This window comes from Gavia stellata, chromosome 4, assembly GCF_030936135.1.
Source record: "Gavia stellata isolate bGavSte3 chromosome 4, bGavSte3.hap2, whole genome shotgun sequence".
Classification (NCBI taxonomy): Eukaryota; Metazoa; Chordata; class Aves; order Gaviiformes; family Gaviidae; genus Gavia; species Gavia stellata.
In genome coordinates this window covers 16,172,599-16,197,335 of record NC_082597.1, presented here as the reverse complement: position 1 = coordinate 16,197,335, position 24,737 = coordinate 16,172,599, and the positions used below count along the sequence as shown (strand labels likewise).

Below are 24,737 nucleotides of genomic sequence, written 5' to 3'. Positions count from 1 at the left end.
TTAAAATAAAATTACATTATTTTGCTATATATTTGGAGCATAGTGCTTAAGTTGGGTCTTCCTTTAAAGACACTGAATCATGGCTTCATAATTTCAGAGTGAAATTTGCTCATGAAAGAAATGAGGATTTTTAGTAGGTTGCCAGAGTCATCATGAGTAAAAAATATTACACTTGTGCCTCTATTTATCATGCAGTGTGGTGTCAAATAGTATTCAACTGGAAAAAAAAGACGTATCAGCTGTAGCTGTGAAAGCACCGGGGTCTGTTGTGCTCATCATCTCTGTTAGAGTTTGAATGTGGCCAGTGGCTTTTTTGAAAACATATATCGTTTTGTGATCAGCCAGCTGGCAAATTCTTAAGAAACCCTGAAAAAAAAAATGTAGAAATAAGCTGACAAGTATATGATTTGTGGCTTTATATTAGCTGACCTCAAACTAAAAGAATGTAGGAGTAAAGAGGGAGTCTGAGCCCTTGCACTTCTTGAATTTGGCAACTGAAAATAAAACCTGAAACTTTGAAAAACTAAGTGACAGGATTAGTTAAACTGGCAGAACGAACATGAATGTCCTTCAAGGATATACCTGCAAATTGTAAAGCAATATCAACTATGTATTGCACAGCTACATTTTTTTACTTTTTTTTTCTTTCCTGACTGATACACATGTTACAAAATTAAAAACTGGAAGGGCTGAACACAGTCGCTAAGGCATAGGTGTATAGTGCCATCTTTAAAGTCCTAAAATACCATGCCTAGCCTCCGGTTGCTTCTCCAGAAGAGCATGGCTCTCCCATTTGTCCTGTGCCATGTTTGCCAGCCCTGTGGATATAATCTAGAACATCTTAACTTTTTTTTGTACCTATTTTTGGGCAGACAGATTGAGCTTGAAATGTCTACCATGTGTAGAACAGGAGCCATGTCAGACAGCACTGTTTCATTATGTTTTAGTGGTGTAGCCAAGAACGCAATCTTCATTCAGTCTTGCAATCCAGCCTCCAACGATAGCTTTCTAAAGCTGAGAATGGTGACCATGTAACGTTTCCACTCAGATGCTTCATTTCAGAGAGTTATAGTAGAGCAGTGCTAAAAATGGAAATTGAATGTCCTGGAGGAATTCACAACTGAGTTCTCTTCCAAATTAAAAGTAAACAAAAGAATCTCAGAATGCCCAGTGAAGGAAGATTGGGGGCGGGGCTTTTAAGAGTCATTAGAAAATGATATTTTTTTTTTAGTGCTGTAATACTGCAGGTAGATTTGAATGGTGAAAAACTGAAATGTGCAGTCATAAAAATGTTGAGACATTCTGCTGTCAGGGTTTTTATTTATTCAATTTCACAAAAAAAGGAACTGCAATTCACTAAGATATCATCGCTGTTTCTCCACTTAGCTTTAGATAGGACAAATAACAAGAAAAATATTATTCAAGACTCAGAAATTTTACCTTTGAGTAAAAGCAGCATCTAGCAATCTGTACATGTTGTAATAAAGCAAAAACAGGTAAGAAAAAATGGCCTCTTCCTGTGAATCCAAAACGTTTGTGTTACTTATAACTTTGTACACTGCTGGCTTTTGGTTTTCAGCTTTCCCCAGACCAAGAACCAGCTGTTGCTGTGCCTGAGACCTGTTCTTGTATTAGCTAGTTCAAGTTATTTCAGAGAAGATATAAATAACCGTCTGTGAGCAGTAGGTAGATATATTCTGTTGTTGGGCGAATCTTTGGCTAACTCCTTCCTGATGCTTGATGCGGTTGGTATATGCCATGAAGTGTTCAGAATTATTGTCCTAATTTCACTCAGTGTAATTGAAGATGTTCTTACTATATAGAGTTTGAAGGGATAATTATGCATTGCACTAAATTTAAAAAAAAATATTTCTGTTAATTTAAGAGTATTACCTTTCAACTTCACCACCCATCCTGTGTTTTGTTAGGTGATGCTGAGGAAGGGTGCTTGGTATATTTTCTCTTTGCCATTATTATTTTGTCTCTTCTTATTCACAGTTTCCCTAAATCAGGCAGCCCAAACATCTTCATAATGATTACAGACACAGCGAGATTTCCGTTTAGTCTCTATTTCTACATCCTTCTCATTCCACATTGGAAGAGAGATTAACAAGTGTGATCATCATGTTTTGGATAAGAGCAAAATTTTCCTCTTCTGCATTTGCACATTGTAATCCATTGCTTACTTTTTAACATAATGGCTGCTTACTGAGCCAGATTTTGTTCACTAGCCACTTTTTCATACAAGTGAGATAGCCCAGATAAAAAAGAACACTAACTTTTCTCCTTGATTTAATAGTTTTCCAGAGGGGTCATCCATTCCCATTTGCAAATTTCTTAAGTTACCTGTCTTGATTGACACATATAACATGTTGTGCTCTTGTTTAACTGGCCACATAAGGAAAATCAGCTCTTTCATCAAATGCTGACAATAAGTACAGTGGAGGGAAGAGATTCATGAGAAACCAGTAAGTTGCATTTCCTGAAAACAAAGAAAAAGTTCAATGATTTTGGGTTTTTTTGAAAATCCATGCTGCTTAACAAAAGGTAGGAGCTCACAAATCTGCCTCCTAGAGAAATTTTTACCCATTTGTCTAACTGATAGTTGAGAAGAGATGTAAAAGAGAGCTTATATCTCACCAACATCTTCATTAGATGTCTTTGATGAGGCAGCAGTAATTGCATGGCAGGATCCTCTAGGGCAGTGGTTTCTAAGCTTTTTTGGCCATGCATCCCTATCAGTAAAAACTTTTTGAGCATATACCCCCATTATATGTATATTTATTTATTTATAAATTATATACATGTACTATTGAAGTTCTGATATTTTCTTCCTGCACCCTGATGGATTGTCTTGCATAACCCCTGTGGTGCACGCACCCTACTTTGAAGACCACTGCTCTAGGGTGATACTCTGCTGTAATCTTCCATAATAAGAAGTGACCAGAATTTGGCTGTCCATTTTTGGAAAAGATGCCTGGCTGATTGCAGAAGTCTTTTAAATTCATGTTTAATTTTGTTCATATGCTACTTTAAATCAGACTTCTCATTTATGTATATAAAAATGAAAATGATAGTCACCTGTTGATTGGAAGTGAGACAAAAGGACAAGAGGAAATGGCCTCAAGTTGCTCCAGGGGAGGTTTAGACTGGATATTAGGAAAAATTTCTTTACTGAGAGAGTGGTGAGATACTGGAATAAGCTGCTCAGGGAAGTGGTGGAGTCACCATCACTGGAGGTGTTCAAGGAACGTGTGAAGTTGGCACTGTGGGACATGGTTTAATGGGCGTGGTGGTGTTAGTTGATGGTTGGACTTGATGATCTTTTCCAACCTTTTCCAAAGGTCTTTTCCAACCTTTGTGATTCTGTGAAAACTGCCTTTCCCCAGTTGATTACCTAGAATTTTGTCATTTACTGAGCTGAATTTTAAATGTACTTGGAATGTTGTGATTTCTGTCATAATTGAAAATATCTTTGTTGCAACTTTGCAATCACTGTTTTGGTTTGCCTGTTGATAGAGGTATTTCTCTTACTGATACTTAGAACTGGATGTCTTGCGGAGAGAAGTCATGAAACATTGAGGGTTAAAAGCTCTGAAAGTTTACAAGATGTGTACTTTTGCCAACAAGCAGAAAAATAAACTGCAAGATCCCTTGTCCCTACAGAGACTGAAGATGGAAGAGACCTATTTGGTCATCTAGTCTATTCCCTTCCCAGCACATGACTATTTCGAACAATATTTATTGTTGGGGTTTTTGTTGCATTCTTTCTGCTTTTAGAGTGATGATTTCAGTTACCTCATATATTGTGAATAGAAATGTAAGTACTGTATGTTCTCTTACTTTTGTGCTATTTCTGTTCAGCTTGACATGTGGGTGGATTGAAATACACTAACGCACCCACCAAGTGCACATAGATGAAATGTGTTGTGCTGTGAACATGAAAATGCAGTTGTTTAGAGAAGATGCGATTCTCCTACTTTTTGAACCTGGAGACCTCTACTAGTTTCCTCCCTAGAGGTACAGTTATCCTGTCAGACTATCTTTATTAATTGCAATCAGAGTCCCACAGCAATCCTTCCTGTCTTGTCTTGTGGAGGCTGTGTCTTGCTGCCTCCTCCCACCATAAGGCATCACTGTCAGAGACAAAGTGGCCTGGTATGTTTTGGCCAATAAACAAGCAAAGAGTAATTTGCAGAGGCGGGATTCTGAAAATCAGGGTGCCCACTTGCTTTTCAGAGCAGGTGGGGGTGATTATGCTGGCAATTTCTGGTGGATTTTAAACTATCTTAAAAGACATTTTTATATGTGGATGTGTAATGGTATGCTTACATGATTTAGGCAAACACGAACTCACTTTGCTGTGCTCCCAGATGATGGGGCACATTTTAGCTCCACTCCAAGCCAGGGTGACCAGCTCGGCCTTGGCACCTTGCTGAGTGCAAAACTTTCATTCAGCTTGGAGCACAAGCAGAGCAAGTTCATGTCTGCTTGAAGTACAGGCAAAGCAATAATCTACATGGCCATATTACACTAGGCAGATTTATCCTAAGATTGGGGTACACACACAGAATCACACACACAGAATCACTGAGGTTGGAAAAGACCTGTAAGATCATCAAATCACACCAAAACAACCCACCCACACCACACAGCACCATGCCCATCAAGCCACATCCCACAATGCCACATCCACATGCTCCTTGAATACCTCCAGAGAGGGTGACTCTACCACCTCCCTGGGCAGCCTGTTCCAATGTTTCACTACTCTCTCAGTAAAGAACTTTTTCCTAATATCTAGCCTGAACCTCCCCTGGTACAACTTGAGGCCATTTCCTCTAGTCCTGTCACTAGTCACTTGGGAGAAGAGACCAACACCCACCTCTCTGCAACCCCCTTTCAGGTAGTTGTAGAGAGCGATAAGGTCTCCCCTCAGCCTCCTCTTCTGCAGACTGAACAACCCCAGTTCCCTCAGCCGCTCCTCATAAGACTTGTGCTCCAGACCCCTCACCAGCTTCGTCGCCCTTCTCTGGACACGCTCCAGCACCTCAATGTCCTTCTTGTAGTGAGGGGCCCAAAACTGAACACAGTACTCGAGGTGAAGATAGGGTAGATAAGGCTAAAATCAGTGGGAGCTGTGATTGCCTATAATTGGAGAGGTTCCTAAATGTGCAATATTGTATTTTATGGAGTAATATGTTCCAGAAAAGTTTGTCTAAAAAAAGGGATCTTTCCAACAGACAAGATTGACAGCCAGCTGAATATGAGCCAGCAGTGTGCCCAGGTGGCCAAGAAGGCCAATGGCATCCTGGCCTGTATCGGAAACAGTGTGGCCAGGAGGAGCAGGGAAGCGATTGTTCCTCTGTACTCGGCGCTGGTGAGGCCGCACCTCGAATACTGTGTTCAGTTTTGGGCCCCTCACTCCAAGAAGGACATTGAGGTGCTGGAGCGTGTCCAGAGAAGGGCGACGAAGCTGGTGAGGGGTCTGGAGCACAAGTCTTATGAGGAGCGGCTGAGGGAACTGGGGTTGTTCAGTCTGGAGAAGAGGAGGCTGAGGGGAGACCTTATCGCTCTCTACAACTACCTGAAAGGAGGTTGCAGAGAGGTGGGTGTTGGTCTCTTCTCCCAAGTGACAAGAGATAGGACAAGAGGAAATGGCCTCAAGTTGCACCAGGGGAGGTTTAGAGCAGATATTAGAACAAACTTCTTCACAAAAGGGTTGTCAGACATTGGAACAGGCTGCCCAGGGAGGTGGCAGAGTCACCATCACTGGAGGCATTTAAAAGATGTGTGGATGAGGTGCTTAGGGACATGGTTTAGTGGTGGACTTGGCAGTGTTAGGTTTACAGTTGGACTCAATGATTTTAAAGGTCTTTTCCAACCTAAATGATTCTATGATTCTAAGAGGCTGCAGGCAGATGATATAATGGAGATCTTTCCCACTGTCAGACTTGTAAGCAATCATAAAGAGGAAGCACTCAGAAGATCGAGGAGAGTGGGTGTAATGAGGGAGGAAGGAAATAGAGAATTTTAATAGTTTTTTTTTATTCCTGTAAGTAAATGTTGTTGGACTTGTCATACATACTACAAAAGTTGATGAATGAGGTGGAGGTCCAAAATATAGGCTGTGGGCAGTGCTCTGGGAGAGCTGCTGATCTGTCCTTTGCCCACAGCTCATGGTAGAGGCTTGGTTTCTCATCAGGATTTTACCCTGGGCAACGGTTGTGGGATTTTCTGATTATCAGGTTTGGCTATTATAAGCCACTTTGAAATTTTTAAGCACTGTACAGAGAGCACAGTCCTTCCTGGCATTTTGAAGAATTCTTCCCCAACCTTCTTAAGAAAACATGAGGTGACACTTGGTGTATTTTATGTATTTAAAAGTTAAAATGCTAAAGACCCAGTAGAAGTGAATTTTGAGATTAAAGATTAAAGAGAAGACGTAAATGCCTCAAAAATTAGAGTCCCTGCACCAAGGTTCAAATAGTTGTCCCATATCCTCAAAGGGCAGGACATTGATTCACATATTGAAGACCTCTGGTACCAGACACGCCAAAAGGCAGAATGAGAGAGAACTTGCTATTCTGATTCCCAAATGCAATGGACCGCTGTACACTTGGGGCACAAAGAAATTTGTATGGATTTTCTTTGGTGAATGAGGTTTTTAGATTCGGGGTTATTTTGAAGGAAAAGTCAGCATCAGCTGATTATCTGTGATAGAGAGTAGGCAGCCTCTATCTCACTATCCCGGATTAAAGTAGTATATTGAGATTTATGTACAATTACTTAAGTAAATATCTGAGTTATGTAATGTTATAGATGGTTTTAGAACGTGCACAGTCACAGAGTACTAGAGCAGTAATATGAGCAGTAATATGCAGGTACTCAGCCAAGTACAAAAAGGTTCTTGGGAAGTAACTGGGTAGCTTTGATTTAGCCTGATGCTGTTTTTCAGTGCAATGGTGAACCTGGATTTCAGAGTTTGTAAAACAATTTTGAATATTTAATTGTATTGATGTTTAAATGCAAAGTGACTCTGACATAAAAATTACATTATTAAAACTAATATACATTATTTCTAAACTTTATTTGTTCTGAGGGTTTACTGAGATCTACTTTTCAATTAACTGATACTAAACAGTGTAACTGGGACTGTGTTATTGTAAAGTATTGTCATCTGTTGTAATAATGAGTAACATGTGCTTGATGACAGATGTTTTTAGTGCATTATTGTTTAAGAAAGCAAATACCAAAAAAGAGCATAAGAAGTAGAAAAACGTAACAATTCATTGCTGTTTCAACCCCTCCTTCAGAGTCAAATGCTGATATATCCCCATCGCTCACTGCTTGTCCCCAAATGGCCTGGATTTGCTTTTGAAACAGAGTATGGGTGTGGAAAGAAAAACATATAACTGTCCTCAGAGCAGTAAGTGTAAGTAAGTAAATGAGCTTGGTCTCATCTGTTTGAAGGCAAATTTGTATCATCAAAGCTTGTTCTGATTAGTGTTGGCCTCATTTCAAGGATCAGCAAAATGTGTCTGTTTTTGCTGCAGAAAAGCTGTGTATTAAATTGCTCCACAGTGTCACCCTGATGTTTATGTTAATGTTTGCCTCTCTCAGTTGAGAGTACAAGGTCAGTAAAGGTTTATTACTGACACTCAGGACTTAATTCGCCATCCTAGCTGTGAACTGTCTCGGTCTCCAACACGGGACATAACAGTAACGTCTATACTAGTCAGCGAAAGGTGCCTGGGCACATTCCTGGGCACTGCGCAGCCCGCGCAGGACAGCCTGCCTCACGGCTGGTAAGTGCTCCCCTTCCCCAAAGCACGCGGCTGCCTGCCAGAGCCTTTTTGGGGATAGTCTCTGCAATGCTGCCTCTCCTGAGCTGTGGCTGGACAGTATTTGGGAGAGTAGTTATTGGCCCAGGCCAAAAACTTGCTAATGACTGTCCTAACAGTTTAGCGGTACAGGTGATCACGTGCCAGATCCAGGAACCTTTCCTGGCACTGTTTAGTTTACTGCTATGGGTGTAACCAATATGTGAATGAGACTGAACGAGAGTGACATGCAAAATCTGTTCCAGAGGAAGCTTAAAAAGCTGACAGATTGTGGTAATTTTTTTCTTGCATCTGGAATTCATACTTTCTTACTTCTGATGTAGATAAATCTCTTAAGGCAAAAGTTAGGAGATGCTGATTTCTTCTACAGTAACATTGCTTTTAGTCTTAAGATTTTCTTAGATTGCCAGAGCTTCAAAAGATATGCTTTCCTAAACATGTTTTTCTGTCTGTAATGCTTGTCAGCTGTACTTGACGTATTTTCAAATACCATTTGGTGTTTCTACCAGAGTTTTAGTCCTTGAAAAGAGCACAGTTGTCTGTGGCGTTGTGGCTAGTTGGCACCTCCGAATACTGCTGGATGGGTGCAAGAAAACTCTTGGATATTAACTCTTTTAAGGAGTTCAACACTTTCTTCAGACAGCCAAATATTTCTTTGAGCCAACTCAGATGACACCTTTTTGGATGCCAGTGCAACCAACCTCTTCTGTAATTTAATATTCTATTTTTAGTGAATGCAATGGATGGAGATACAGGCTGAGGAGCATCTATCTATCTGTCATGTTCAGATATTTTTAGCACTGATCTTTGTAATGCTGATCAGCACCAAATGCATTACATAAGATTAGCATCAAAATATATATAATGGAAAGTCAGCTCTGCTGCATTTGTTCTTAAATTATTTTTAGTATTGCCCACAAAACTTGTATGGCTCAGTGCATTATCCTGTCATTGTGCTCTGACTCTACTTTATAGGAATAATTTTTAAAGATTAATTTCTCTTCACTCAGACCTTTTCAATCACAGGTCTCCTTCATGAGGCTTCAAATAAGATTGTCAGTCAGTGATACACATTACGAAGATTTTAATAAATGCCCACTTTCCAATAGGACTGAAACTGAGACAAACAATTTATCTCTCATCGTCCTTCAATCCAGATTATATTTGAACTTGTGATTTGCAGGTGCAAAATCCCAAATTTTGCTTTACTTACATCCTCAGCTACTTTAATGTTGCTCAGGTGGCTTAATCTTTTGCAGTTACCCATAATGATCTTTTCAATTTTCCAGTTTTAGTGGATATTCAGAATTAATATCTCCCTATTAAATATCTCTGCTCCACTAGCTAGCCATTTAGAATGGGTTGAAGCAGATTATTTGGGAGAATTTTTGAGTTTAAAGAGGCAGGGCAGACTGTGAGAAAATAGACCATATTCTTCTCACACCACTCTAGAAAATTTATTTTTATCTTTCAAATTTTCTGCAAAAAAGCTGATCCTTTCCTTTGAGTAAGTTTAAAAACTAGTTTGTAATTACTGAGATTTTAAAATAGATCTCAACTTCCTGCATATCCATCCCATCATCATAACTATTTGTGATATTGTGGCACGTGAGCCTTGATTTTTTTCATGATTTCTTTCTTTGTGGGTTTCTGGTGCATTTGATATATGATAGTCAATAGAAAATAATCTGCTGTTTGGTTTTGGTGACGTAGTTTTGAAAGGGTAGTTCTGTCATGCCATGGCTTTACAGATCTTCCAGGATCTCTCTTTCTGAGAGTACGATTAAATGTGCTCTGGTCTTGGTTTATATTGTTACTGTTTAAAAACAATCTCTAATTTATTAATGCTTCTCCTTGGTTTGTAAACCTTGTTGCAATAAAGAGAATGAGGAAAGAAAATGCTAGAACACCAGGTGGAATAAAAAAACAACGATTAATTCAGCTTGAACTCTGAGCTGAGAAAGAGACAGTGTCTTTACAAGGAATTTTCTTAATGTTGTTTGTAGAAGAAAAAGTGTCTGTCATGCTTGATCAAAGGAATGAAGATTTAAATAAGCTGTTTTCAGTGGGTTATTTAGATGATAAGCAATATGAATGGCATATTTTTGTCCACAATCTAAAAGACTAAGTGTATAATAACTGATCCGGAGACTATATTGGAACGTCTTGGCTCAATCAGTGAAAATGTTAAGAAAAGCAAAAACGCAAAGGAAGATGGGATTTAAAATTAAAATATTGTGATGATAAAACAATTGAATGAGAAAGATCAGTTCTTAGTTTTCTCTGAGTATTCATGGAGATAGGAATTTCTTCTGAACCTTTCAGTCTATAGTTAGTTGTTGACTAGGAAAAGGCAGAGAGGGGCTGGACTAAACAAGTTCTCTATTGATTTTGCCGCTGTCTGCCTAGTGGTAAGGAAAAATAGCCGTAACCTGTTGCAAGAAAGAAAGATGTTGATCTAGGAGGGCTATAATTTGGGTTTCTTCTTAGGGAAATGAAAAAAATTAAGACCTCATTTATGGAGGAAAGCATTTGTTGGTTTGGCTTTAGTCATATGTATTCCTAAGGAGAAATGTACCTTACACCAACCAAAAACATTGTTTTGCTCATTTAATTTATACAAGTTCCTCAAATGAAATATGCAATAGTAGCAAGAAAATGGATGTGAGCTGCATCTCCGTTAGGATGTTTACTGATGTTTACTGACATAACTATGTGGTTTGGGGTATCTGCATTGTTGGTTTTTTGTCTACCCATCCTCTTACCTGACGTAGCTAAATTTAACTAGCTGAATAATTCAACGAAGTAGGGGAGAACAGGGTGGAGAGGGAGAGAGAAAAGATTTCCTGGAACCAAATTCTTCCAGTGAAGGGATAATACTGTTCATGCACTGGAATTTTGGCACCAAATTTAAACTCCAGCAAATTTATGAGTCCTGTGATGGTTTTGAATTGAAAAGTGTGATCAATTCTCATTGCAATGACATAAAGTGAATTTCTGATTGCCTTTTTTATTATGTGATCTTACAAGAATTAATCCATGTTTCATATTAGATGGAGTTATATTGAATTGTGAGCTTTCATTTGCGGGTGAATCACTATTCAGGACATATTCCAACAATGAGATTTGTCTGACAGTTCCAGGGAGACGTGTCTAGTCCTCCTGTCTAAATGTCGAATATTGTGAACCTCAGATGGAAGTATGAAATGTAATAAGCTCACAAATCTTCAAGAACAGTAGTGAAATGACACTTCGTGAAAGGTTTTCTGTAAATAATGGGTCAGTTACAATGGTGTAAGTAATGTGAAAGATTATATTTTCCCTACTTCTTTTTGAGATATGTGAATTAATTGTATTATACCAGTATCTTGAAGACATGGTGTTACTGTCATTGAAAAACTTGTATCTATGCTATTTAAATAAGAGAACTGAAAAATATGAATTCAATATTTGGCACATTAAAGGAATTCATTAATAGGTATTTAAATAGAATATGTGGGAGGCTATTATATACTAAAATAATTTCAGAATAATTACTGTTTCACTGTACAGTAATAAAAGCTAAAGATGGCAGCAGGTCTAATTTAAAAATAATCAGAAGTCAGCTAAGGTTTTGTAATTTTTTTTATGAAAAGATCAGAAGAGTTTTGTTAAAACAGTCATTAGGAAGCTACTTAGATTGGTCAGAGAATACTTAGAAATATCTAGCTGATAAGTCACTTAAAAAAGCATTTCAAGTTTTAAAAATTGAACTAAAAACCTAGAGGAGAAAGTTGCATTAAAAAATAACTTCACAAAACATTTTCTTCATTCTCATGTTGTCTTTTGCTGGTTAGATCGTGACTCACATAACAAATGTGTGATTTTTTTTTTTTTTTTATTTTTTAAGCGATACTGGCTGAACTCCAGAAAAAATCATCCAAGCATAAAAGGCTGGTTTTGAGAGTATTATGTACTTCATTTTATCTTGCTGGGAAGATTCTTTAGATCTAGCACGTAATTTTGCGAACAGGTAGAAAAAGAGCAAAATCCTTACAGTATTTTGTTATAGTGTGTTCTAAGTTATTTCATACCAAATGAAATTCTACAATTCAGAAATGGATTTGGTTAAATGTATGTTGATATGATGAAGGCTTTGGAATTTTGCAATTTTGGAACAACTTTAATGAGAGTTGGACAATTTAAAGCTCATTTATAACCTTCTGCAGGGTAGAAGTATTCTAATCTCAATTAACGCCTGGACTTGATACCAAAAAAGGCAGATGGCAATTAAGTTAGTTGATTATATTTTTTATGTGTAGGTGAATATCACCCTATCATGTTGGACCTGTCTCATGTGTCTTGGGGATGCATGTCTGTTCTTTGCCTCTGGAGGTGCATTCTCAGTAGTTGGTTGGGACCAACAGTTATTGGGACGACATATAAAATATGATTAATCATTCAGTCATTAATTTGGCAAGCATGAAAAATTCAGGGAACTGTTACAGTCAGAGGTATCAGGATCAACATACATTGTCCTTGAAATCCTCCTCAGACTTGGGCTAGCTGGAGAAACCTGAGTCTGAAAAAATATCAAATACAAGGGGCATAATTTTAGGAATTTGAGAAATGATTCTGAGTGCTTCAGGTTTAGGATTCTCTGAGATACCTTTAAGGAACTGGTTTTATGTGCTTTCTGATAGTGGAGTTGTTTTAAAGCATCTGATTATTTAACAACCATGAACCATTACTCACTTTTGATTATTTGTACAGTGCTTTTCTTCTCAGATGATTCAAAGACTTAGAGATAAATCCTGTCTTTTCTGTTACAGAAAGACCATTTGCTGTTTTCCTTCAATTTCTTCAGCTTTTGAAAATACTAAGGAAGAAACAAAAAACAAAACAGAAATATTCCCAGGGGAACGGTTCGATGATTGGTGTTGTTCTAGCCTGAATAGTATGAGCATGATGTTCGGTCTTTTTTCGTGGTCAAGGACTTAATAGTCGCTTCAAATTTTTTTCCAAAATACTGATTGCGTTTTCTATAAGATTTTGAATGCCTTCACCATAGAGCTCTTTTTCTATATTCCTAGAATATAAAATTTTCATTTTTCTGAGGAAGCTAAAAAAGAAAAAAAAGATAGATATTCTGAAAGCTACAAGAATGTCCTGAGGGTGCAATATAAATGTTTTTATGTACATTTTAAGTTATTGCCTGAACTCACAGCTTATTCCTTTCTTCACGTCTTGAAATATTTCTTCTTCTTTGAAAAATTGGAAGTCGTTCCAAGAACATAAATTCTTAAATTTTAGTTGATTATTTTTTAAAGCAGAACATTCATTTTAATTTATCCTCATCAGTCAAGGACCTTATTTGCCCCAACACATTCATTCAAATCCTACACTTAGAACCTCTAAATTATGTCTCTTCTTTTTGCAAATTGTCCTCTAAGTAGCTAATATATTAGGTGGCATAGCTAGTGGAGTTCAGATTGTTACGTATTTTTCTGCTAAATGGTGTCATATTTTAACAAAAAGTAGCAAATTGATTCCAGTAAACTTTTGTGTTTCTTAAGTAGAGATTATAAAAGGCTCCTTCTGCCATATGGAAAACATTAAACATAATAGTAAATCATCCCAATTATTCGTAGCTTATGGGAGAAATCCCAGGGCCAAGCCCTATTGACTCAGAAACTCTGTAAATGGATTCTGTGCTTTATAATAACTTGTTATGATCAGGCAGGAGGCCAAGTACCAGATGGATTGATTGCTTTCTGCCAGAGGTATGGCCATATCAGCTGCCTCTATTAGGAATGTATTTATTCTTGAAAATGTCAGCTTGACAATTGGAGTTCAATTTGTGCTATCAAAACACATTAGTCTCGTGATCCTAGAGTTAGATCAAATGCTTTGTTGAGAGGCACTACTTTCGTCTTATTTTGATTTAAGATCTTCTCCGTACTCCTTCTGAATTATGATGCTGTTTCCTGATCTTTAGAGAGTGGGTTTGCTGAGGCTGTTTTAGACTAGAGAAATCAAATAAATGGAGTTTTCCAAAACTGTCAATAAGGATGCACGCAAGATCTTAGTTACTTAGTGTGAAACTGAGCTTTTTCACAAAATGTTTAGTCTGTGAAGGGAACGCTAGCAAACTAGCTCACAAATCAGTGTCTCTTCTGAGCTGCCACCTGTTGAAAGAGGGGAAGTTAGTCACTTTGAAATGCTAAACAAATTATAGGAGAAGATGTATCAATAGTCTGAGCTTTTCTACAAGAAAAAGACAAACTCAATTAGCATTTTTTTATAACCCGAGGGAGAACCAATGATTTGATTCATGTCCTAATCTAAATTCTACATTCATTGCTTCATGGTGAAAACAAGAATTTAAACCCAAAGCAATTTTATCATAGCACATGTCTCAGCATGTGAGATCAAATCCATGCTGTCAAATTACACATCTGTTCTTAGGCATTAAACATAGAAAAGTGTAAAATCCAGAACACTTTATCTAGTTGTTTCCAAGACATACTTCCAAAGGAGGTCTATGCAAAGGGGTGAAAATACATTTATAGGGTGAGAATTCATCTGACGTGACTTCAGGCAGTATAGCTACCTGTATGTATCTGCGGTACTGCTTTAGATTCCTTTTATAGCTAGTGAAGGGAAATAGGTGCATACAGGGTGCATTTACTCCCTCCCTAAAGCGGGGTCTCTAAAATAGACTAGATTAATTACTCAATAGAAGTGCTTATTTCTCTACTTTGTGGGTTTCTGCATGTAGTCAGGTGAATCATTCCTGAAATTTTCTGCATTGGGCAACTACTGACCCAATACGAGGCACCTGCAATCTCTGCAGGTGAAGCAGTGTAACCACATTAGTGTACCAAAGAAACTAAAAGAAACTATTTTCCAGAAGGACTTCTGAATTTGGTGAGAGCACAGTGCCAGTCATGGCTTACAGTTTCTTGACCATGTCAGGCTGAAGCAAGTCAGATGGCCTTCAGTCAGCTTGTTCCTCTTCGTGACACATTTTTTTGTGTATCAGCTTCTACAAGTGTCCTTTTTGGTTCAATAAATGACCTGATCTACTACTTAGTCCTCAGATTCTGTTGAATTAGATTTAAAAAAAAGTCTTCTGAGCAGCTTCCTCCAGCTAGTCAGCTACTGGATTGAACCTGCAAATTTCAACCTCCTATCTTAGGGAATGTTCTCATATGAATGTCAGAAAGGCAGTACCTCCGGTGTTTCTTTCTCATTTTAGTTTAACAGCTGCCATTTTGAGTTTTCTTGAAATGCCGCCTGGGCTGGAAGCTCACGTTCACACTCTTGAGGGTACCACAAGACCCAGCTCTTCTCCTAGTGCCTGGATGCATGATAGGAAAGTCCTGGCTAACATTCATTGGTGCGAGACTTCTCTGCCTCACTCCTCTCTTCCTCACTAGCATCTCACATTGCCAGTGTCCTGGTAGCTCATGTTTGCAAAGGGAGCTCATACTGACATGTCAGCCATTGTACAGTTGCCAGTTGCTGGGGAATGGGGTGCCTGTGCTTTGCTAGTGCCCCATGAAATTGCTGTAAATAGTAGACGGGCTTTGAGGTAAAAGCAGAAACAGTTTACCCAACTAAAGTGAAGAGCATAAGAAGTCAGTTGCTATATTTAAAGTCAGATCAGAAAAGTGGAACAGTTACAGTCCTTGCAGCTACAGCTCATTCAGGTCTGGCTTCAGCATGGTTTCTTTTCCTCTGTTTTCTTTTCAGCTAGCAGGCTCAAGCCAGACTAACTCCCTGGGTGACTGCCGGTTCCCTGGAGATGGGATCTGGTCCTTCAGCTATGCTTTGTCTTTTAGTTGTTTCTTTCCCAAAATAGATTCTGATTTGGGATGAAGTCACCCCTTCTGTCCTCCCTATTTCTGCTTAGCATAAATTCACCCTCCTGGCCTTCTGCATTTCTGGATAAATCTGATTAGAAAGGCATCAGCTTTTGTCTCTAGTGCCCTCGTCTAAAAGAAGGCCCTTGGACTGTGTCTTTCAGCTGAGTGGATGTGGCTAGGCTTCACACTTACTTGGTGGGACATGGTTTGGTGGGCATGGTGGTATTGGGTTGATGGTTGGACTTGATGGTCTTACAGGTCTTTTCCAACCTTAATGATTCTGTGTGACTTAACCTGTTTACACAGTGCAATCCCCAGTGGGCAGATAACAGAGGAAGACTTACATTACCACTGGGCTTAAATGCATAAGCTGTGTCCAGCACAGAACTTCAGAAGTACTTGCTATATAAATGAGAGTGATGAATGGGAATCACTGATAAAACCTGGTATGATGGAAAATAAATAGAGGGATGATTTGTGTCGAAAGTAAATGGGCCATAAGTGTGGTTTGTTGGAACCAGGGAGGCACAGTCATGATTTTCCTACCTGGATGGATGATTGTACAATGGATATTAGAGGTGTCAAGAATTCAGTCTGAGGCATGGGAATGTTGGAATAATGATAAACTACCTGAAATCCAGATACATGCCAGTGACAAAGTGCATGTACGTGAACCATGTTGGACAGAGTCAGTGCAGAACCATCTTGCCTCAAGACAAGGTCATAGAAATCATTGTGGTGACAGCAAGAGATGGAACAACCACCTGAGACTTCTGCTGTAGATGGTAGGGCACACCTACCCATGTAGGCACCAGGTGTTCCCTGATGGTGGGGCACACCTACCCATGTAGGTGCCAGGTGTTCCCATGGCACACCTTCAGGAGAAGTGGTCCTAGGGAGCCCTGGGCTGCCCAGTTCCTGCTGCTAGTTGCAAAAGTTGAGTTTTCCAAGCCTCTTTGTTTTAGACCAGTGATTTTATTTTAAGATACACAAGGGATCGACACATCTAACTGTCCAAGTTCAAACTGGTTAATTTAAGGGTATTTAATATGGTAAACAATTTTAGAAAGATTGATCGCTTTTAAGGCATTTTTAGACTTTGCCTGGGAAGCTGTTGTGCACTATTGCTGACTGCAAGAGTTGATTGTTGCTCAAGGAGGGTTATGTTTGTACTTGTTACTGGGTTTACTTATCAGTTAAGCTTTTTCACCAGCAGAAGAGACACAGTCTGATGATTTCATAATATCTAAGAAAAAAAAATGTGAAACCTTTGGAATAGACTCTGAGGAACTGAAATTTAAGTGACTAGGATGTAAAATTTACTGTCTTAGTAGTGTCTTTTATGTTTAATAGTTGAAAATGTGCAAAAAAAAATTGAATAGTCTGTGCAGTGCTTAAAAAAGGTGTGAAAAAAAGTTATTGGGGTCTGACAGGGTGGTCAGCTGGGTGGACAGGGTGTTTCTCTGCACAGCTGTTTTGTTGTTAATCTGTGAAGCTGTAAGCCTAAGAAGCAGAATTCCGAAAACCAGTCAGGTCTGTCAGAGAGAAATACCAGGAAGGAAACAGAGATGTACATAGCTCACGTGGCTGTTCTCATCAGGAAGGCAGGAAGATGCTAAGATGATATATTTGTCAGCTAGTCTTTAAGATGCATTCTAATGTCAAATAATTGAAGATATGTTGGAAAAGATTTTTCCCTCCACAAAGGCCTCAGAAACCTATCTATACTGAAGTAATCCCTAAATTTGAAGAAAGGGAGATGAACTTACATTGTCACAGTAGTGATGTGAATAAGTTTGAGTTCCTGTGTGCTTGCAAGAACTTGTCTAGAACTTCATTATTAGCAGTGCTGGCAAATACTGGATAACTTTGCTTGCATGCTGTCTGTGTTTATGCTGAATGGAAGCTATGGGAAGTACAGGAATAGTCTTTCACTAGTAAAGATTCACTGTTGCCCATAACTTAAAAATTTTCATGTTATGTTTGTTCCTTTTGTTCTTAAACAATTGTTACTGTATATTGTTTTAGTTTAGGAGCTTTCTGTAGGACCTACAACTATGTTCAAAGACACACTTCATAAAAGTCTCTTGATGACTTGTTCAATGAGTTGAATATATTTTTCTGAGAGACTTTTGGAGCTAGGCATCTTCAGGAGTTTCCTGGAGGATAATTTTGTTTCCTGAAATACAGATAACTGGTCAGATAATTATGTCTCACTAAAGCCTTCTATTAATAGCTATTCTTGCTGTAATATTTAGATGTACTTCTTCTAGCATTCACATAGCCTTTTGTCAATTCTTTGTATTTCTGCAGCTTTCAGTGCACAAGAAAATTTCCGTTTGTTTCCCAATTACAATTTATTTTATTTTAAATTACAAACATATGCTGTGCAATCCTTACGAGACTGTTCTGTAGTTAATTGCTATTTATATATCACCCTGGAAATTTGATTTCTGTGATAATGATAAAAAATGCATGCTTTATGGAGTTTGAAGAAATAATTGTTTGATTTTTGCTGGAACATTCATGGATAGAACTCTTTTTAATGACAGGACTAGCAGTTTTGGTCCTTGCAGTTCTATTTTCCTGTTCATTTACAAGCCACTAATATGTGCAAAGCTCTAAGCCATCTATTCGAAGAAACGGAGTTTTTTAAGGAGAGGCTTGAATGGCTGTCAGAAGTAAGGACTGAGGGTATACAGAAAAGCATACACTTTTCAGTTCTACTGCTGCTAGTTTATATTGCATCCTCAGGTAGGTGACTTTACCCTGACTCTTAGGTTACAAAGTTGAAGTTATGCTGGGACTAGGATCTCCAAGAGATCTGGGTCTGGGCGCTGTGGGAGCTGAGACATCAGTCTCTCACAGTTCCTGTTGTTCAGTTTGTATTATCCGGAGATGGAAATCATAGGAATCAAGACAAGAGTTAAATGGAAGAACATTGGTACTGAAGACCTATGACTTTCTGCCGTGGTCTAACTTTAGTTAACTATAATTTTGTGGTGATGCACTGTTTAAAGAGTTGGTACTGTTTTAACAATTTCTGCAATCACTGCAGCTGTCTACTCAAGGAGATGCCAGCCAGGTGATTGGACCACTCACAGAGGGACAGAGGAGGAACGTGGCTGTAGTTAATTCGCTATACAAACTGCACCAATCGGTTCTGAAGGTAGGCTTCCTTTGGTATTTCACTCCTTGCCATAATGTTAACTTCTTTGCTCTATCATATGCATATTCACCCATTAGCTGATGGAGAACCCTGACAAATACAGCCCAATTTTGGGTTAAGAGCTGCACCTCACTATGCATTTGTACAACTCTTTGAGACTTGCTTGGCCCTTGTAAGCACTGCTATGTGACAAATTGTCAATATTAGAAGAGGAGCGAAAGATGTTTTTATAGAGAATAATCACGTCTCACAGCCATTGTTTTGTGAGCCTAAACAATTGAACTCTTTCTGTTTTCTTTTATCAAGTAAGCTCTGTCTTTGTACTGGTCAGCTTGATAGCTCTTGTCTGCATCTGTCCCACGCCAAGCTTATCTTTCTCAGAAGACTCTCACTGCTTTCTCACCATTGTGACCAAACTGAAAAGGGGAAAGAAAGGGTGAAATCAAGAAAAGCAGCACCTCACAATATCTCCATGCATTGTCGCTGTGACCAAAGTCTGGCCTGGAAACGTTTTCAGGACTAAGCACAGTTATGAATAATTCCAATTTACTGGCTTAGTGATGCCAATGGTTACACAGTCTCTATAAATTAAAACAAACAGATATAGCGGTAGTTGCAGTTAATTGTGTTTAAATCCTAGCCTGGTTAGAAAAAAGATCATGAGTACTCCTGACTGTGGATATGTTTAAAGAATGTTAAAAAATGCTAAAAAGCCTATAAAATTTGCTTGGATTTTGCAAACAGATGGTAGATCAACTTTTAAGTCTGCTTTCTCTGATGTATTTAGTAATGAACCTCATGTGCCTTAGTGTTGGAGAGAGATCTGATATGATTCAGGTTTTGAGTTCAGTACTTATCTGGCTTAAAAATACTATTGTATAGCATGTTCATAACTGTAAGAAAATTAGTAGAATATTCCTTCTGATCATTCCTTGACTTTCAACTCTAATATCGTTGTAGCTGTACATAAGCAGCTATTTAACATGTAGTATTATAATAGTCATAATACTGAGAAAGAACAGCCATTCGTTCAAATATTTGCCATAAAGCTGCTTGTATAGTTCTCCATAAATTCTGTACTTAGCAGTGGGAGAATACACCACTTATTTTTATTCTGATTCTGTTAACACTTCAGCTAAATTTCAGTTGAACTCAGTTGAATCATTTCTTTGCCAAGGCAGAAGCAGAGTCCATGAGAGATTTGAGAGCAGAGGACTGATACTGGTGCTTTTGAAAATTCTGTCTGTATAAAACATGTTTGATAGTTACCTATACCTGTGTAAGCCACTCATTACTAAGGATAACTCAGTATGTTTTTAAATTAAATATTATGGATTCTAATAATTTGTTGAATGTTGACTGTTAACAATTACTGTAAAATTTTTAGGTCACTACCAATCAGAGCTCATTTCCAGCAGCCGCTGAGCAAACAGTCACAACTGCCTTAAAGGTAATTGAATGTCCATATGCTGCAGGGATAGGGCAGAGCTTTGCTTTGTTTGTTACACTTAAAATGGGCACTTATTTTCCCAGGTATTATTTTGTGTCAGCATATGTTAGTCAAAGGTATAAAAATATTCTGAAATTTGTATTTTGTTGTATCTGCAGCTACATGTATGTTGCATATGCCAAATCACTGCTTGAGTAGCGTTTGTATTCAAGAATATTCTCATACTGGTCAGAACCCAGATGTCATCTGACTGTGAAAATAAATTTCTTTCTCTGCAGCATTCACACAGCAATAACTGGACCCTTCATCACTCCCTTACTCCTCACCCCGACACGCACATAAAATTATGATTTTTTCATGCTACGTGGTGTTTTTCGGGGGGGCAGTGTGGATGGCTGTGCAGGCCTCTGTGGATGACAACTATCCACATCTGTCTTGGTGTGCACTAATCTGGGAGGGGTTGTGTGCAGAGGAATGAAGGGCAGCTTGCGTGTCTGGGGAATGAACAGCTGAACGAAGTGTGTGCACCAAAACACGTACGTTTACAAACCAAGAATGCCAGATTGTTGTGCACCATTTTGAAGGAAGGCTTTATGTACAAGTAGTAAACAGCCTTATTTCTGTACTTTACTGATAAAATCAATCAAAGAGAAATGTTTTCTTAGGTTTTTGTCCTTGTATTTAGCAGTTTCTGATGCATAATAATAAAAAGCACTGTTGAAATGAACTGTTTGTCAAGGTATTTTTGAGGTATCAAAATGCAAATGCTTCTAGTTTCTGTTTCCTTACTTCTGCCTTTTTCTTATTCTATTTTAGGCAGTCCATGATCTAATGGGTAGTGCTGTTCAACCGTTACTGAACTCTGTAGGAGATTCAGTAGAAGCTATTATCATCACTATGCACCAGGAAGATTTTTCTGGGTAACTAGAAATATTTTTTACATTTACCATTGCTTTAGTAAGATGTCCTGCATGTGTATAATAGATTGTTATTGCCACAATGTCCTTGGAATAAGAGCACTTGTTTGTTTAGTGGAAGGTGATGCTTTATGGTCAATGAACACAGAAAGCAGAATTACACCTATCTGTGGAAAGGTTAATCAGGTAGCATCTGTCGCCTCCCCCCCACCTTTTTTTTTCTTTGCATATCTGTTGAGTAAAATTCATTTTAAATAGAAAAATAAAGCCAAGCAGAGGCCATTTTTGTGCTTAAAAAACCCTTTTGCTTTCAAAACTTATCTTTTGTGAACAGCCTTCAGAACTGTCAACATTCTTGTTTCTCAAAATAAAGCATATAACCTCCGATTCAAAATTACACAGAAATTTTTCTGAAGTATTATTGAATATGAAATGGTTCAAAAAACCTTTTTTATTGAAAGCTCAGATTTAGTGTCTTATGCTATTTCCCCATAGCATTTTAATTAAAATTCCCAGTGTTCTTTATCTGCAAAGATCTTGAGTCCTATCTATAATTGAGGCTTCCTTCCTGAGCGTTATTTTGGTTGTTTTCTCTGTTGTAACATTGCTTATAATCATCATCAGATGGCCTGTTCTTTGTCTTGGAAATTCACTGAAAAGAGTGTATTTTCAGAGGTGTTTTAAATTTTGGTTTTGACTTTTTTTTTTTTTAAAAAAACCAATATTTTACCCTCTCCATCTTTCTTTTGCCACCAGTAGCAAAACACCTCTCTAGGTGGATAAACTGATTCCAGCCAAAGGCTAAGTTTTGTTAGATAGCCTGTATGCTCAGGTTCCTGAGTTTGGAAGAGCTCTTTTGCCTGACTGTGATTCAAAGAAAGAGAAAGGCGATTGATTTCTCTGTCCTGTAGCTTCTGTGCTGCTTCTGTGATAATTAGATTGACTTTATAATCCTGGGTTTGGAGGAATCTGGGAAACTAATTCTATACAGAGAACAGGTTTGGGATAGGCTAAACTAGTAACCCTGTGACATGTGCTTGTATTTTCTGATCCATAATTAGAGTTTCAAATCAACAACTGGGACATTTAAATTTAGGGGCTGGATTTGAGGTTTAGGCTCCAAACTGGTGGAGGCTCTGCAAGTTGGGTAGGAGTTGGGTGATTTCCTTTATCTTGTTAGGGTGGGAATGGCTGATAAAGAGATATTTTTTTGACTACAGTTTCAGAGAGAGCTGCACGCTCTTTATTCTGAGTAGAAATGAGACTCCACAATTCATGCCATGACTTCATGGGGTAGGAAAAAAAATTAAAAGAACCCAATAGTTCTTGATTGTGTTTTAAAGATGAATTTAGCTGTCCCCATTTCTTTTTTCTTTTCTTTTTTTTCAGATCATTATCCAGCTCAGGAAAACCAGATGTCCCTTGTTCCCTGTACATGAAAGAGCTACAGGGTTTTATAGCAAGAGTCATGAGCGACTACTTCAGACATTTTGAGTGTTTTGACTTTGTCTTTGATAACACTGAAGCCATGGCTCAAAGAGCAATTGAACTTTTCATTCGCAATGCCAGTCTAATAAGGCCCCTTGGTGAAGGTGGGAAGATGCGGCTTGCGGCGGATTTTGCACAGGTACCCTTCATACTGATTTTTGCTTTTTACTGTTAATTCACTGGGTTCACTGAAAAGTATCAACACTTTTGTCCCCATGAAAGTATAAACAGGAAGTTGTAGAGATCGGTGCATTCCATTTCTAAACGTCCTCTCCAATGAGGTACTGTGTCCTGAAAAATGCATCCACTAAGTAGTTGAAGATCCCTCATCACCGTAAGGCACATTCAGGGAAGTCTGACAGCTTCCTATCAAGTGACTGTTGCATTTAAATTCAGCTGTGTCTTGACATTTTATCCCGCTTGTGTGACCTCTTCAGAACGTCCATCATTTGCCACCATTCATTCACTTCATTCTTTCTCTCTCTTTTAATGGAATGGTGTGTCGCTTTCTTAATTGCTTTATATATCACAGTGCCCACAGTGGTTAATCGCAAACTCAGCTGCCCTGCAGTATAGAAGACAAGATAAAGAAATACTAATATCCTGTGGAAGAACTGCCCTTTCGGTAACAGAAAGGCAGTTTTCTTGTGGGATTCTCTTCATGACCTGATTGACTTACCTGCCTCTCAGCTTAACCTAGCTCTTTTACTGGACTAAAACGCAAACAAATTGCCAGATTAATACCCACTACCTGTCTGCGTTATCTGCTATATTCAAATTTAATTTGTCAATAGTAACACTATGTGATTAACTTGCCAAAGAATACAGGCATCCCCTAGATTGGTTTGAGGGTCCCGGTTATTATTATGCAAGCAGAAAAGGGAATTAGCACCAGCAGTCTGCATACCAAGTGCTGCTTTTCGATAGTAGGTAACTGAGGTCGGGGAGGAAGGCAGGGAGGGAGGAATCACTGCCATCTCCGTTCCTGCTTGTGGCTGCTTTGTATCTTTTGCCTGTGAGTTACATACTCCTGAGTAAAGTTTTTGTATTCATTACTCAAAAATAGCAAATCAGCCTTTAACCATAGAAGTTAAGGGGAAGTTTTCAATTGGTTTTAGTGGGAAGGTTCCATTCCCTTCTCTATTTTGAAGACAATGACATAAAATTGGAGAAAAAAGGATGCTTGACTCCTCCTCTGGAAGGAATATAGATAAGTTTTATAATTTATCCTGCAGTACTAAAGTAAGTAGTATGAATTTGGGAAATGTCTTCACCTAATTCTACAGTAAAGAGCATCTGATCTCAGCACCTATTATAATAATACTAAAAATATCACTCATTTATCTTTTTTGAACACTTATTTTTCTCATCCTGACACGGGCTGCCTTTTCAGTGAAAAATGAAGGTATGTTTTCATCTGAGTGTAGAGGGATTTGCATGTTCTTCCCCACTGTGCTGAGTATAACTCCTGAATGGACAACTGTGTGAAGATAAATGTTCTGATTTCTTTTCTTTTGTATTGTTGTATTGAAGAAAAAAAAATTAGGTTTTGAATTCATTCTTGTCTGCTACCTTCAGCTGTTGCTGCATCTGAGGACTGCCTTGTGTTTTTGTCATTTTCACATTGCACCATTTTTTTGGCTTGTTTTAAAGTGGGCTTAAGACAAGAACTGGCTATGTCCAGGCAGCCCCATACAGCCACCTCAACGCTCACTCTGTGCCTTTGAGCATCTCTACACAAAGCTCATTAGGGTGTTCCACGCTGCACAGGGGCTGGACACTATATCCTTTTGCTCGGGATAACAGAAAAAGGACTGAAATGTTTTGTAAATGAAAGCTGCCTTATATCCATGTTTTCTGGGGTGTGCCTGCCCCTCCTGAAAACCTGGTGGTTTTGGAAAACGTGCCCGCGATGCCAGCTCCTGGTAGCCCCACTGGGGAGGTTGTAGCTGCTCTGACCCGGCCAGGAGTGCTGGGCACATTTGCTGAAATGTGCCTGTAATCCCAAACAGAACTTGGTTC

At 38.5% G+C, this 24,737-nt stretch overlaps 1 protein-coding gene across 1 annotated transcript in view; it reads left to right on the top strand.

Annotated features, from left to right (window-relative positions):
- COG5 (component of oligomeric golgi complex 5) overlaps window positions 1-24,737 on the top strand; it is a 193,878-nt gene that overhangs the window by 148,934 nt on the left and 20,207 nt on the right. The window contains exons 15-18 of the mRNA XM_059816303.1: window positions 18,750-18,860; window positions 20,248-20,310; window positions 21,127-21,230; window positions 22,617-22,854. Coding sequence (XP_059672286.1) covers window positions 18,750-18,860; window positions 20,248-20,310; window positions 21,127-21,230; window positions 22,617-22,854 — 516 coding nt within the window. The remainder of the gene's footprint in view (window positions 1-18,749; window positions 18,861-20,247; window positions 20,311-21,126; window positions 21,231-22,616; window positions 22,855-24,737) is intronic.